Raw genomic sequence first — 15,895 nt, 5'->3', positions numbered from 1 at the left:
TATACAGCAAGGAATGCGGCCCCGCTCGGCGGCCCGGGCCGCGCGGGCGGCGCGCGGGGCTCGGCACCCCCCCCGCTCCCCCCCCCCCACACCCCCCCCCCCGCCCCCCCGCAGCGCGGTTGCTCCCCTCCCGCCGCCGCCCGGCCCCGCGTGGGAGCGCGCGTGGGGGCTGAGGGGAGAAGGCGCGTTCCCAGAGCGGGAAACGCAGCGGGGAGCCGCCGCCGCCGAGCCTCCAAACTTCCCCCAAAAAATACAAATGACAATTGCATCCCGCATAAAAAAAATCATAAGAAGAAGAAAATAATTAATTTTTTAAAAAATATGCATGCATGCACCTCAGAAATGCACGCCCGGCTGCTCGCACGTTTGCAGCGAGCGGAAGCAGGAGCCTTACCTCGCGACTGAGACATTTTCCCCTGTGCTTGGGCGGGGGAGGGGAGCACAAAAGACTTTGCCTGGCCTCTCCTCTGGAGCTAGTTTTGCAACAAAGATGCAAACTGCAAAAGCGCCCAATCTTCCTGCAACTGGAGAGTTTCCCCTCACCCGCTGCAGCAGCTCTCCTTGCAGCGAGGGGAGAATGGGGGGGGGGGGGGGGGGCCGTGCAATTGCACACTTTGCAGGGCAGCTTGCAGAGCGGGGGGGGGGTTTCCGCGTCCCCCCCCCCTCCCCTCCCCTCGCACCCCCCACCCCCCCCCCCCCCCGCAGCTCGCAATGGCAGGGAAGGCTCCGCTGCACCTACATGATGGGCCAGGGCTGGCAGCTCGCCGCTCCAAACTTGGGAGCTGGGGGCCGCACTGCGCAGGCGCCGCGTCGGCCGCCGCCGCGGGGCCTCCTGGGGGCTGTAGTCCCCGACGATAGCGCCTCTTCCTGCAGGGGGCGGTGTGGGGCGGTGCGCCCGCGGGGGCGGGGCCAGAGCGCGGCAGGGGCGGGGGGTGCGCAGGTAGCGCGCAAAGAGCGCGCAAAGCGGCTGCGGGTTTACAGAATCACAGAATGGTGGGGGATGGAAGGGACCTTTGCGGGTCACCCAGCCCAACCCCCTGCCCAAGCAGGGTCACCCAGAGCAGGCTGCACAGCACCGCGTCCAGGCGGGGCTGGAATATCTCCAGAGAAGGAGACTCCACAGCCTCCCTGGGCAGCCTGGGCCAGGGCTCCGTCACCCTCAGAGGGAAGAAGTTCTTCCTCATGTTCAGCTGGAACTTCCCAGGCTTCAGTTTGTGCCCGTTGCCCCTTGTCCTGTCGCTGGGCACCACTGGAAAGAGTCTGGCCCCGTCCTCCTGACCCCCACCCTGCAGATATTTAGAGGCATTTCTAAGGTCCCCTCTCAGCCTTCTCTTCTTCAGGCTGAACAAGCCCAGCTCCGTCAGCCTCTCCTCGTAGCAGAGATGCTCCAGTCCCCTCCTCATCCTCGTAGCCCTGCGCTGGACTCTCTCCAGTAGCTCCTCATCTTTCTTGAACTGGGGAGCCCAGAACTAAACACAGCACTGCAGATGGGGCCTCACTAGGGCAGTGTAGAGGGGAAGGAGAACCTCCCTCGACCTGCTGGCCACACTCCTCTTGATGCACCCCAAGATCCTGTTGGCCTTCCTGGCACCCAGGGCACGCTGCTGGCTCATGGTCACCCTGTCGTCCCCCAGAACTCCCAGTCCCTCTCTGCAGAGCTGCTCTCCAGCAGGTCAGCCCCAGCCTGTACTGGTGCATGGGGTTGTTCCTCCCCAGGTGCAGGACCCTGCACTTTCCCTTGTTGAATTTCATCAGGTTCCTCTCTGCAGTTCAGGGTGAGGTGTGGGGGCGGTGGCAGCTTGGGGGCTGTTGGGGTTTTTTTTGGGGGTGGTTCCCCCACCACCACGAATTGCAGTGGCTGCGAGGGAGCAGAGCCCTCCCCACGTCCTCCCTGCGCCCCTGCCCACCTGCCACACAGCCGTGTCCTCCCGCTGTTCCCAGGGTGTGGGGGGAAGGGGTTACCCCACACAGGATGCTCCGTGGGGAGCAGGGGAAGGCTCCAGGCCTTGGACAGCGGCTGGAGGTGGACGTGGCAAGGTGGGCAGCACGGGAGCGTGGAAGCGTTGCCCACCGAGGTCTTCGTGCATCGTTCCGCTCCACGAGCTGGGGTGGCTGAGCCGGGGGTGCCACCCTGCGCTGGGCGTGGGGAAGCCCATCGCAGCGTCCACAGTGAAAACGGGTGAGATCAGGGTGGAAAAATACAGCAGGAAGAGGAAAAAAGATGCTCTCCATTTTGTCTCCATTGGTTTGGGATGTTCAGGATCCTGTGGAGAGGAACCTCTGGCTTTCGTCCTCATACGATGCCGGGGGCTTTATACACTCTGCGTGGCACGGCAGTGCCCTGGCTTAACCACGGCTCTTGGCCACCTCACGTACCATCAATAATTTCTTAATCCTTCTTTTCCTTTCCCCTCGCAGGTGGGTCAGATGAAGCGAGTTGATGCCAGGTCTGAAAAGGGAGTGTTTCCCGAGACCCCTGCGCGCTGACAGAGGTTTCTCCCATGGGAAGAGCCAGCGGAGCGATGCGGTGACGTCCCCCGGAGATGGGGACGCTGGCCGGGTCAGAAACGCAGCTGAGCGCTGGGCTGTGGCGGGTGGGGACCCGCTGCTGCGCGTAGGAACCCGCTTTGGGAAAGGCCTCTAAGGAAAAGAGAAGACAGGCCTTCCTAAAGCAGTGCTTTGCATTAAATATATATTTCATTGTAGGAATGCTGGAAGAATAGAGAAAAAAAATCAGTGCTGAGAAATGTGCGCTTTAAAACATTTACAGCTAAATTAATGCCAAGGATGTTTGTTTAATCCCCAGCGAAATATTGATGAAGAAGGTATAAAATCCAGTGTAAATGTTGCGTGGAGAGCACATCAGGGATTGTAAGCAGCGCTGTGGCTTCCAGTGTCCTTCCTCGGGCTGAAAAATGTGTATTGTAGCTGGTTTTTACCCCGCGCCCTCGCGCTGCTCCGCTGCCGCGCGGCTGAGCTGGCGGGAGGCTGGCGTTGCTCAGGATTTTCCCATTTTTATCTGCAAGGGCCGAAGTCTGGAGGAGGCTGTAACCCTCAATTAGGGATCTGTTTGTGTAACTTTCTAATGGTCGGAGTGATTGTTGGGGGTGAGGGAAATGCGCTGCCGTACGTGGTCCTGCCTGCCAAACTTGCAGCTAGAGCAAATCCTTACAGCCAAGCAGTAAATCCCCAAAATGAAAGGTTTACGATGGAAATGCTGACAAACCCTTAACGAACACGTTACGAATGGCAGCGTTACAATTCAGTAGCTACAAGCTAAATTAGCAGCGGCGCGGGCAGCCTTTGAGGTTTGCCGTCGTGAGCCGGCCCTGACTCGATGAAGATGTGAGCAAGACAATGGCTTTTAATTTGCTTTTAATCTTTCTAAGGAACTTTTCTTGGTCTAACTTGCACGCAAAATGGGGGGCGCGCCTTTCGTTTTTCAGGAAGTTTTTGGATGGCTGTTGGAAGAACATCCATCGGGTAAAAGCAAGAGCTCGGTTGTTTTAATCATGGAATCATAGAAAGGTTTGGGTTGGAAGGGACCTTGAAGATCATCTGGTTCCAACCGCCCTGCCATGAGCAGGGACATCTTCCACCAGCCCAGGTTGCTCAGAGCTCCATCCAACCTGGCCTTGGACACTGCCAGGGAGGGGGCATCCAGAAGGCATGTTAAGGTGTGTTTCCCTGTGGAGGATGGAGTCCTTGCTGTCCGTGGTTTCCCGGAGCGCTGGCCGTGTCCCTTGCTGGCTGCCAGGTGCCATCGGGTGCTCGGGGACATCCCCATCACACGCACAGGCTGGGACAGCCCAGCAAAACCTGCGTCACGCTGCTGGCACCCAGCGAACAGCACAACGCCAATTTTAGTTGGTTTTTTTGACGTTTCCACTATTGCCCCTCCCCAAAGGCGTGCAGGGATGCAGGATCCCGCTGCAGCGCTGCCTTCCGCAGAGTTCGGGCCCCCCCGTACAGCACCCTACTGATGCCAAGGGAAATTTCCTCCGCGCTTTTAATGAGCTTGGGCTGAGCCGGGGCCTGCAGAGGTTTGTCCGTCTGCCGTGTGCTGCGCAGCGGCCCGAGCGTGAAGCCAGTCTGGGAAGGCTGCAGTGGGACGGAGGGCTGCCCCGGGGTGGGGGAGGGCGGCAGCCTCCCCCAGACCCTGCAGGATGCCCTGACCCGGGGCCAGGTGGGGGTGGTGGTGGGAGACCCACTGGGGTCCAAGTGGGCTTCCACGGACAGTGCATCACAGTGCCTGACCAGGTGACACCAGATCTGAGTCCAGCGGCACCAAAAGACTTTTATTTTCTTAGGGCTACGAGGATGAGGAGGGGACTGGAGCATCTCTCCTACGAGGAGAGGCTGAGGGAGCTGGGCTTGTTCAGCCTGGAGAAGAGAAGGCTGAGAGGGGACCTTAGAAATGCCTCTAAATATCTGCAGGGTGGGGGTCAGGAGGCCGGGGCCAGACTCTTTCCAGTGGTGCCCAGTGACAGGACAAGGGGCAATGGGCACAAACTGAAGCCGAGGAAGTTCCAGCTGAACCCGAGGAAGAACTTCTTCCCTCTGAGGGTGACGGAGCCCTGGCCCAGGCTGCCCAGGGAGGCTGTGGAGTCTCCTTCTCTGGAGATATTCCAGCCCCGCCTGGACACGGTGCTGTGCAGCCTGCTCTGGGTGACCCTGCTTGGGCAGGGGGTTGGGCTGGGTGACCCACAGAGGTCCCTTCCAATCCCGACCATGCTGTGATTCTGTGATCTTTATTGTTCACCATTGCCTCAGCACAGTGCCCAGCCATTAAACTCAGTGTTTAATTTCCCCTCGGCAGATCTTTTGTTTTTCAGTCTAAATTCTGCAGACCTGACCACATCTCCTTTGCCCTAGGCAGGGTTCACCCTCCTGCTGTCCAGTAACAGGCTCAGGTCCCTGTCTCCACTGTTCAAACCATCTCCTCCTCCGGTCAGCAGCCGCTTCCAAGCTGCGCACAAAGGCCACTTGTCTGCTGAGGACTTGTTCAGTAATTTTTTTAAACACTGCTCGAGTTGCTGGTTTCGTTTACAGTAAAACACTTTGATTTGCCATGTAGCAATGTAGTTCACGAGAGCAGACGCTGAAGCAGAACAGGAAAATCTCTTCTTGGTTACGTATCTGAAGGCGGCGGGGCGATGCGCAGGAGCCAGCGAGGTGCCTGGTGGGAGCCTGCGTCTCCCAACGCGTGTGAGTAAATTCTCTGGGGTCGTTACTTTCACCGTCTCGTGTCAATTAGCAGCGCCATGCCGTGTGCATCCCCGCGCAGTGACTTTTTAGGATGTAAATTATCGAGTTGTGCGTGGCCGTGAAAGGCAGCGATCCCGCCAAGCGCCTGGGGAGAAGGCAGCTCAGAGGGAAGGGGGTTACTGCTCGGGGCTGAGCGGAGAGATCTGATTTCTACGTCTGGGTCTGGCCATGACTATTTTCTCTAATACCGACTCTCTGTATCTAATCGTTCAAATTTTATGCATGTGACGGTTTGTTTATTCCTCTTTCCAGCGTGCTCCTTCATTGCTAAGAAACTAATTCGCTGCAGAGAAACAGGACAAACACGCTGCGGTTTCAGGGCACGACTGAAAAATCTCCTCTCCGCGTTGGTAAACAGGAGATTTGCACCGAAATATGTATTTGTTTTAGACATGACTTCGTTTCCAGCGTTTGCTTTGATCGGGGTGCTTGGAAGGCGAGCCGTGTCATGTGGCGGGTTTGTCCAGTAAAAATACAATTAGAGGCTTCGGTTTTCAGTGTTTGCACGAACGATCGCTTGTGGATAATCGACGGGCCAAAAATTAATCCCAGAGCTCTGGCCGCAAACAACGGCGAGCTCAAGAGGTGCGGCTTCTCGAAGTTGCCCTGCTTCACTCTTGCAAGACCATCGTCAGAGTTTCTTTACATATTTCAACTTCTTACGCCTCGGTGGGGAGGGACGCGTTATGCCCTGGTCCGTATCCCTTCGCTAAGAGTTGTTTGGAAAGCCCAGATGCTGGTGATGCGTAGTTCACAACTGTTATAATCAGAGAGGGTGCGATACAGAAGGAAAACTGGTGTCCAGAACACCTCTGATGCCTCCTTGTACACCTTTGAACGTGAAGACGAGGTTTTTGAGCTCAAATCGCGGTTTTCCCAGCATGTCACGCGGTGTGAAGGTGCCGTAGCCACTGCTCTGGAGCTGCTGTGTGTTTTGGATGACAACCCTGCGCGGGGACGGACAGAAGTCACCGTGCCTGGGAAGTGGGAGCTTCCAAAAACAACACACTTTGCAAACGAAGAAATCAGGCAGAGCGGAGGAGCTTGGTGAGCCAGCTTCCACGGAGCAGGAGGTGGGACGGGCTCCAGCAGGACCTCGGCAGAAGGACCCAGGGGCTGTTTCCATTTCCTTTGGTTGCGGGTTGCGTTTTTGTTGGATTCTGCGGCTTCCAGCCACCGCCTCCCTGCATGGGAATGGGAGCTGTGGAGGAGGAGGAAGGGTATTGTGGGGCAAGCGTAGCGAGGGTTTGGCTTGGTCTGTCCTGTGAGAGAGGGTAGCGATGGCTTTTAGAGACCACAGGCAAGACAGTGATATTTTCAAGCGTGATCCTACCCCTTGGACGGTATCCCATGAAATTTCCCATCATTTTTCAGCTGAGGTCGTGGTCAGCACCCACAGAGGAGCTGAGCTGATTGCGTGTGGACAGGCGAATGCCAGCCATTTCCCTGATACTCGTGGGATACAGCGCGCTTGCACCGCCGTGCTGGTAGGAAATAAAAAATAGCAGGAATAAGCCCACTAAGGGCTCTGCCTGCTGCGGGGCGGGCACACAAGGCAGGGCTCTTTGCTACAGAAGACGAAGGAACTGTAAGAAGTTCTCCAAGGCAAGAGAGACCAGCTGGAAAAAGGGATGCCACCAAGGGGATGGCTGGGGAAGGAGCTTGAAGAAAAGCCAAGGCAAGCAGCGAGTGCAGATGCTGAGGAGGAGAATATGGCTTGATGAGAGAGGAGGTGAGAAACAATGAGCCGGCCTGAGCACGAGGCGCTTACGGGAGCAGAGACCATCTGCTCGTCACCGTCCGGCATGGTGCCGAGCGATATCCTGCATTCCTTTGTTCCCTGCTTTAAAGGGAATTGCGGGCTGCAAGCACTCGGAAAGCCAAACGCGGTCCCTCAGAGTTCAGCCCCATCCTACCTTTTGTCTGAATTTCCTCTGTCTCCTTCTCCTCCAGCGTTTTCTCTTGCAGCTGTTACTTGGCAGCACATTTTTCCACCTCGGATCGTGAGTAGGTGGATGAAGAGCCCAGGAGGACCTTGCAGTTACCAGAAGTTAAACCAACTGTGCTGCCCTGCTGCGCGCAGGGTGGGAGAGTGGCTGAAGTCTCTCTTTGTGGCCCTGATAGCTGGGGAATTCAGAGGGGATGAAATGACCCGAGAAGCACATGAAGCTCGTAAAAGTGGCGAAGGCCAATAAATAAAAACTACTTTCAACTTAGTAACCTAAGTAATAATAAGGTCTTTGAGCCGTAAGATAATAAGGTCTCCAACCCCTAACACTCTGTGATTCTGTGATTCTTTCCAGTGGTGCCCAGCGACAGGACAAGGGGCAACGGGCACAAACTGAAGCAGAGGAAGTTCCAGCTGAAGATGAGGAAGAACTTCTTCCGTCTGAGGGCGACGGAGCCCTGGCCCAGGCTGCCCAGGGAGGCTGTGGAGTCTCCTTCTCTGGAGATATTCCAGACCCGGCTGGACGCGGTGCTGTGCAGCCTGCTCTGGGTGACCCTGCTTGGGCAGAGGGTTGGGCTGGGTGACCCACAGAGGTCCCTTCCAACCCCTACCATCCTGTGATTCTGTGACTCTGTGTAAACCCATCAAGATAACAATAATGGCTTGAGCACGCTCTTCCAGGAGGGGCGAGGGTGATGCTAGTGTCTGTCAACCTAAAGAAGAGGGACAGAGGGGGAGAGCCATGACAGAGCCAAATAGGATTTATTTTTATTTTATTTTAATAGGAGGTTAATGCACAGATGAACTAAAGCAGCCTCATACCACTGGGAATCATTTACTTGGGGGCTGGGGTAAAAGGGGTTTTTGAGTAGCGTAGCTGAGGTGGCGCGGCCCTCCTTCTGAGGCTTGCAGTCACGCTCTCGGTGATGTTTTTCCCTCTTGTAAAAAAGCCTGAAGTTTTACCAGGTACATTTTATGTGGTCACCTTTGTGCTGAGTTGCTGTACAGAGATGTCTGTGCACGCGGAAAGCCCCCGTCAGAGGTCCCATTCCCCTGGCACGCGTTGGGGTTGGCGTGGTGGGGCCAGAGCTGAGCCTTGCGGCTGCTTTCTCCTTTGCCTGCTGCTGCGGGTTTTGATGCTATAAATACTGCTTGGTTTTCTACTGTTTGGATTTCCTCCTATCTGTAGTCCATGCGTATATATCTGTATATAATAGGTTCTCTGTTTACTCTGGTGAAGTAATGGACCGAAATGCATCCTTCTGGCATCTTCTGAGCACTTAGTGCGGTCTTCAGCCCCAGACCTTTTGTCCTGTGCTGGATTTGCCGGGCTGGCTCTGGGTCCTTCCCGTGCCGTGTACATCCCCAGCGTGACGCCGTGCCGCAGGCTCCGTATGCGTGGCCCTGCGACTGCTCAGCTCTGCCGGGGGGAGCTGGATGGTTGAATATCTTTAGGGGTCACATCCATCACCTTTAGCCTCCGTAGCGGTAGGATTTGCAGGTCGCTCCCCCAGCATCATTTGAATGCCCAGCGGTGCGGATTGGCTTCATCCCGAGCACAGGAGCAATAAAGCACCTTCAGACTCTTCTAAGATTCGCCCAGCTGCCAATGCCAGAGCCCTTTCATACGGCACCGCATGCACCGCACCGAGAGCTGAGAGCCTTTAAAATGACCCCTTCAAGGCTCCTTAGAAGTCAGGGCACCTTCAGCTGCTTCACCAGCGGCTTCACCTCCAGCGGCTTCACCGCCAGCCAGCCAGCCTGGGTCTGGGGAGCGATTCTCCCTCCGGCCCAGATGGGCAGAGGTGGGGACAGGACGGGGACGGCCGGGAGCTGGAGCCACCAGCCCCGTGGTGCCAGCGGCTGGGTGGCTCTTGGCCGGGTGTAGATGGTGGCACAGCCTTTGGCCTGGGGGGTGGCAGTCCCTGCCGTTCCCCTGCCCTGCGTCCCTTGCGCCCTGGCATACGCAGGCATTTAGGGTTGGGCTTTTTTCACTTTCCGGCAGTGCTCTGTAATTTGGACTTCATTTCTTGCATTTTTTCCCCAACTCCTTCGTTCCGCCTATTTTTAATTTTTTTTGCAGCAGAATGAGTTGCAGGCTCATTGAGCACCACAGTTACGGGTTCAGCTCGTTGCACTGGATCTCCCCGGGATGCAGACCCACCTCTGCAGATGCTCCTGCACGGCTGCAGCGGGGTCCGGGGTCCCGCACCAGGGCTGAGCATCGGGGCAGGGGGGGTCCGAGGGCTTCCCGCAGGCAGGCTCCTTGCTGCCAGACTAGAGCTGCCTGCAAACCCCCCGGGGCAGGGATGCTCTTTATCACCCGGTGTGTACGACCACTACCACATGAGTGCTTTTGTCGAGATGACTTATTAAACCTCTATTATATTTATGTAACTCCTAGGGTAATATGATCTGGAGTTAATCACTGGAGCTGCTTTTCTTTGTGAACACATCTGAAGAGTTTGTCAAAAGACTGCGGTTGTCTTTTCACAGAATCACAGGATCACAGAATGGTGGGGGTTGGCAGGGACCTCTGTGGGTCACCCAGCCCAACGCCCTGCCCAAGCAGGGTCACCCACAGCAGGCTGCACAGCACCGCGTCCAGGTGGGTCTGGAATATCTCCAGAGAAGGAGACTCCACAGCCTCCCTGGGCAGCCTGGGCCAGGGCTCCGTCACCCTCAGAGGGAACAAGTTCTTCCTCGGGTTCAGCTGGAGCTTCCTCGGCTTCAGTTTGTGCCCGTTGCCCCTTGTCCTGTTGCTGGGCACCACTGGAAAGAGTCTGGCCCCGTCCTCCTGACCCCCACCCTGCAGATATTTAGAGGCATTTCTAAGGTCCCCTGCAGCCTTCTCTCCTCCAGGCTGAACAAGCCCAGCTCCCTCAGCCTTTCCTCGTAGGAGAGATGCTCCAGTCCCCTCCTCATCCTCGTAGCCCTCCTGTTGAACATGATACAGATTTGGATTGCTCGGTGTAAACATCGGCATCAGGGGGCTTGGACACTGAAGGTGAAGGAGAACCCTGTGCGGCTTTGCGGGGGCTTCGCCTCTGCACGGCGGCTCTGTTGGCAAAATCTCTGTCTGGGCTGTGGTCACCCGGAGGTTTTTTGGGTATGGATGCAGTGCTCCCTGGTGTCCCAGCCAGCCCGGGGTGTGGTAGGAGACCTCCCAGTATGGAGGGTGCGAGGCAAGGAGAAGCCCAAATATTCAGGGCTAGAAGCTGTCACCTTACCGGCACCCAGGGAGAGGAAGGAGGAGGAGGAATCCACTGCAAATGTGTTCTCGAACGTGGCTGAGTGAGGTTCAGCAGCTCCAAAAGTGAGATTCTGAGAAAAGCAGTGCTAAATAAGGACAGGTAGCGGCCTCTGCCTGAAGGGATATTTTTACTGGGCCGGCAGCAGGAAGCATAATTTTCTTTCAATGACAAGTATATCTAGAGTGTGCTGCAACACAAAGCCAGCCAGTGCGGTGCTTTTTCAAAACGGGAAATTATATTTCATAATCCATAAGTGAAATGCACTGGGAAGGGAGCACAGCTGGTGGTGGGAAAGAGCTCGGCGGCTGCTGGGTCGGGGGATGCTGCCACACACGGCGGCAGCGCTGGTGAAAAATACCTGTCCTCTGCCGTGTCCCCGCCAGCGACGGGGCACGTTTGCCCCCTCCACACTCTGCTGATTTAAAACAGGCATTTTGGTTCTTTTTTTCTATGAATCTGAGGTATCGCTTCTGACCAGAAGGAATGTATGCCTGTATGACGTGGCTGTAATTACAGCATTCTATACACGTTGCGTACAATGTACATATTGTCCTTGTACCCCTGGCACTGCTGTTGATGTTTCAGCTAGAAAACTTGGGGTTTTCAGAGGCTTCCAACTTCCCATAAAGTCTATTCTGGGATGAAACTCTCTGTGCCAACTCTTAGGCAACGATTGAAATTTCTTTCATGAAATTTTATGCTGAGCCAGTTTGAATGTTGTCACAGAAAGTAGGCGAGGACATAGTGTAAAATTTGTGTCTCGCACGCCATAAGCATATCTGACTCCTAGAGAACCTGCGCGTTGCATACCCATTTCTAGAGGTGCAAAATGCTGCCATTCCCAACAGCAGTTTTAAGCCCTTTTCACAGGGGTACAAATTGCTGTTGGTGTTGGCCCGTACTTGTTAATCACGACCTGCTTCGGGGTATCGGGCAAGTTTTTGGGGTCGAAGAGCTCGTGGCTTCGGCAGTGGCAGCGGATGCTGGGTGTAGCTGCAGACTTTGAGCAGTTAATGCTGCAGGAAGTTGGGTTTTGCAGGGTTTATTTTAGTCTCCTTCTAACTCACAGAAAGAGGCAGGTCCCGAAATCAGGTGCTCTGATTTACTGTCGAAGGGCTTCCCTGGCAGAGGATCTGGGCTCTAGCGTTCGATGATGCAAATGCATCATCTTTGTGCTTATAAAGAGGTTTATGGATGCAAACACATTGTTTCCCGTAAATATAGAGTATATCTCCTCTTTAAAGCCTGTTCTGTCTGCTTATAAGCCATTGCCTCTGCTCCGGAGGGTGGAATAATTGCTTACAGACAAAGCTACCTGATTTCTGAGAAGGGGTTTAACTGTTGGTGGCAACTTGTCTGATTAATTAAACCTAAAAATAATTCTGGAGAACATGCTCTTTCAACAGCTTTATTTTATTTCAATGCGGACAAAGCTACAGCAGGTGAAGCGAGCTGGGAAGCAGCAGTGGTTCCTGCTTGGTCTTCCTCATCTTCAGCTGGAACTTCCTCTGTTTCAGTTTGTGCCCGTTGCCCCTTGTCCTGTCGCTGGGCACCACTGGAAAGAGTCTGGCCCCGTCCTCCTGACCCCCACCCTGCAGATATTTAGAGGCATTTCTAAGGTCCCCTCTCAGCCTTCTCTTCTTCAGGCTGAACAAGCCCAGCTCCCTCAGCCTCTCCTCATAGGAGAGATGCTCCAGTCCCCTCCTCATCCTTGCAGCCCTGCGCTGGACTCTCTCCAGCAGCTCCTCATCTTTCTTGAACTGGGGAGCCCAGAACTGGACACAGCACTGCAGATGGGGCCTCACTGCGGCAGAGTAGAGGGGGAGGAGAACCTCCCTCGCCCTGCTGCCCACACTCCTTGTGATGCACCCCAGGATGCTGTTGGCCTTCTTGGCACCCAGGGCACGCTGCTGGCTCATGGTCACCCTGTCGTCCACCAGGACAATTTGAGAATAATGTTCCAGCTCCAGCCGTTTATTCGCGATCTCAATACTGAACGTGTTCTCCCCTCTCAGCCCAGCACAAGAAAGGATACGCAGAACCTCCCAGATCTGACTGCAAGAAGCAGAGCCAGCTCTGAGGGAGGCACCTCCCTTCCCCTGTGCTCTGTTCCATGTCCCGGGGCAGCGCGTTTTGCGCAGTCCTTTCTCTGGCAGGATGAGCAGGGGTGCTACGGAAGAATTTGGAAATGGTCCTTCGCAATTTTAATGCTTACTTTTTTTTTTTTTTTACTTTTGAAAGGCTGAGCCAGTACCTACTTCCAGAAAGGAAATTCAGTTATTCATGTTTCCTTTCTGAAACACGATGGATTAGTGCATGCACTGCCGTTTCCATGATATCCTGTTCTCTGAACGCCGTAGGTGAGTGCCTGCGCACAACTTTCTTGTTCAAAGAAATACTTCTGTGGGGAGATCTTTCAAAAAGAAAGAGGAAGGAATGGCCATCCACAGTCTGGCAGGGAAAAAGTGCCATTCTGCAGGTGCCGCTGCGGCTTCAGAGCTCCCGATGCGATGCAGAGAGTCCATCAGCCTGAAGTGATGAGACCTGGGAAGAATCCCCACTGCTTTGGCATGAGCTGTTGGTCACTCGGGCACAGAAACCAAACTGCAGACTTACTAGCGAAAGCACTGGCAAAACATGGAGTTTAAATGGTCAAGATTTCTGTAGAATTTTGAATTCTACATTCCAAGCTCAGGCTCTGCTTGGTTGCATACACAGAGCAGAGCCAGCGTGCTGAGGAGGAGCAGAGGAGCCAGGACAGCCCTGGCTTTAGCAGCATCTCCCAAGGCGTTGGGTACCTGGAAGCTGAAGACGGACCAACCACTGGTGCAAGGAGGCAGTGGTGGGGCTGCCCCACTGCAGGACAGCTTCTGCCGTCTGCTGGGAGAGCCCCCAGCGCGTCTCACCAGCAGCCGCCCGGGGTGTGTTGTGCTGGGACCATCACATCACCCCATCACTCCAAGCACCTCCTCAGTAATTCCCCCTGTTTTCAAGAGAGCTTGGACTCAGGCTTACTTTTTCCTGAATGCTTTGTTATTTTACCTTTTGTTATCAAACTCCCATTATGTTGTTTAAGCAACAACTCCTTCCATTACAGCTTGTTGTTTACACTCAACTCCTGGGCAGGGGAAGAAATATCCCAAACTTTCAAATAAACGTGTAAATATCTGAGCCGGCTCCCTGCGCGGAGTTGTTTTGCAGGTGCCAGGCTGGGTCGTTACTGGCTCTGATGGTGATGGACAGACCCTGGCTGCAGCAGTGGAAGCCTCACCATTCTCAGTAGAAACCAGTTTCTGTAGAGAAGACTGGATCGCCTGTACCGACCGACCAAAACTCTGCGCAACCGTTCACGCAGCTCCGTCGCGTTTGGTGCCGCTGCCTGGGTGCAGTTGCTTAGATCTTGATTCCACTGAAAGAGATGAAATTGCTTTCTTTATCTTTCAAGTTCTGTGCTCAGAAGTGTAAGCTGGAGAGGCTTCTGGTGCCTGCTGTTTGCAACAAGCACTGCCCGTCCCCACCTCGGAGGCAGGCTCCTTCTGGACTTCAACAAATTACATCGCCCTTGGCTTTTTGTATCTGTAAATGGAGATGATGTTCGAGGCACCTGAGCAGCCAGGGCTGTTGTAAAAATTAATTAGGCAGTGGTTTTAGTGTGCTTTGAAGATGAAAAACACTGCAGTGCTTTTGGTGATAATTACCCTCCAGAGGCTCTCTCCCCTTGGTGTCTACTCCCTCTTTCCGGGGCTGCCGCGCGCGTGCTCGGCCGCTCTGCGTCACAGAGCAAAACGCGGTTTGGGTGCCGTGACCTTCCCGCATGACGGAGCCCGGTGTCTGGGAGCGCCGGCACGCGAAGGCGCTCCCACGCTTCGTGCAGAGCGTTCGCTTTTCCTTGCTGTGAGCGGCGCCGGGGTGGGTCACTGCCAGAGACCCCGAGCTCGGTGCGCTCCCGTGGCGGGGCAGGGCTTGAGGTGGGCGATGGTCTGAACCTGCTAAGGAGCCGTTAAACTCCAAGGAGTTCAGAATTTTGCAGGCAGAACACAAACATGAGTAGTTAAAACTTTTTAAGTATAAACAGAAACCACAACAAACATCAAAGTGACCAGAAGAATTCAGCCCCAGACAGGCTTCTGTTCTCTTTAATGTGAGATGGATGAAGATAAGAAGTTTGGGAGTTTTTTTATGGAAGCAGAAGTTATGCCATTGTATTTATTCAGTATTCTTTAGGCAAAACTAAAGGGCGTTATTTAATTAGAGTCCTTTTATCTAATGCTCTTTGGTAAGGTGGAAACTAATGAAAAAAACCAGAAAGTTTCCAGTTAAAGCAAGCCTTTCTGATGGCTTTTTTTTCCCCCCCCGCTAAAGGAAGTGCCAGCATGGAGATCAGGTGGGATTTGATCGTTTTCTGTAGGTGAGATATCTGAAGAAGCCTGGACCCGCCACTGCTGGGCTGCGCTGCTCTGGGGGGACACCTGGTAGGAGCAGCCTCCTCCCCGAAACCTCCCTTCTCCCCAAAACCTCCTCCTCAAATCCTCCCTGCTCCCCCAAATCTCCCTTCTCCCCAAAACCTCCTCCCCAAATCCTCCCTGCTCCCCCAAATCTCCTTCCCGAAACCTCCATGCTCCCCCAAACCTCCTCCCCCAAATCTCCCTTCTCCCCCAAACCTCCTCCCCCAAACATCCCTTCTCCCCCAAAACCTCCTCCCCCAAATCTCCCTGCTCCCCCAAAACTCCCTTCTCCCCCAAACCTCCTCCCTGAAACCTCTCTGCTCCCCCAAATCTCCCTTCTCCCCCAAACTTCCTCCCCAAATCCTCCCTGCTCCCCCAAACCTCCTCCCCGAAACCTCCCTGCTCCCCCAAATCTCCCTTCTCCCCCAAACCTCCTCCCCAAACCTCCTTCTCCCCCAAACTTCCTCCCCAAATCCTCCTTGCTCCCCCAAACCTCCTCCCTGAAACCTCCCTGCTCCCCCAAACCTCCCTGCTCTCCCAAACCTCCTCTCTGAAACCTCCCTGCTCCCCCAAACCTCCCTGCTCCCCCAGACCTCCTCCCCGCATCCCCGCCATGCCGGCCCGCAGGATTTCTGCCGCTCTGGGGCTAGAGCGAGGGGTGCCTGCGCCCAACGAGGGACCAGGGACCAGGGCTGGGGCTGGAATCCTGGAGATTTCCAATCATTGCTGCAGGTGAAGGTGTGATGGTCTGGTGGAAGATGTCCCTGCTGATGGCAGGGGGGTTGGAACCAGATGAGCTTTCAGGTCCCTTCCAACCCAAACCATTCTATGATTCTATGAATGAAGGCTCCTGCCTGGCCGCGATAGCTTCCCGTGTAAACCGTGCTCGGCGCTTACTGCTGTGCTTTGAGACTCTTTTCTGCTTTCCAGATGGGGACAGGGTCTCCCAACCTCAGTTTTCCAAGCAGAAATGTTGAGTC

General features: G+C 55.0%; 1 protein-coding gene across 1 annotated transcript in view; it reads right to left on the bottom strand.

Annotated features, from left to right (window-relative positions):
* The window catches only part of MAP2K6 (mitogen-activated protein kinase kinase 6), a 54,678-nt gene extending 54,107 nt beyond the window's left edge, over nt 1-571 (bottom strand). The window contains exon 1 of the mRNA XM_075440601.1: nt 395-571. Within this exon, the coding sequence (XP_075296716.1) occupies nt 395-410 (16 nt within the window). The 5' untranslated portion in view covers nt 411-571. The remainder of the gene's footprint in view (nt 1-394) is intronic.
* Nucleotides 572-15,895: the final 15,324 nt, after the last annotated feature.

This window comes from Opisthocomus hoazin, chromosome 21 (assembly GCF_030867145.1).
Source record: "Opisthocomus hoazin isolate bOpiHoa1 chromosome 21, bOpiHoa1.hap1, whole genome shotgun sequence".
In the NCBI taxonomy this organism is placed as follows: Eukaryota; Metazoa; Chordata; class Aves; order Opisthocomiformes; family Opisthocomidae; genus Opisthocomus; species Opisthocomus hoazin.
This window is presented reverse-complemented; position numbering and strand designations above follow the sequence as displayed.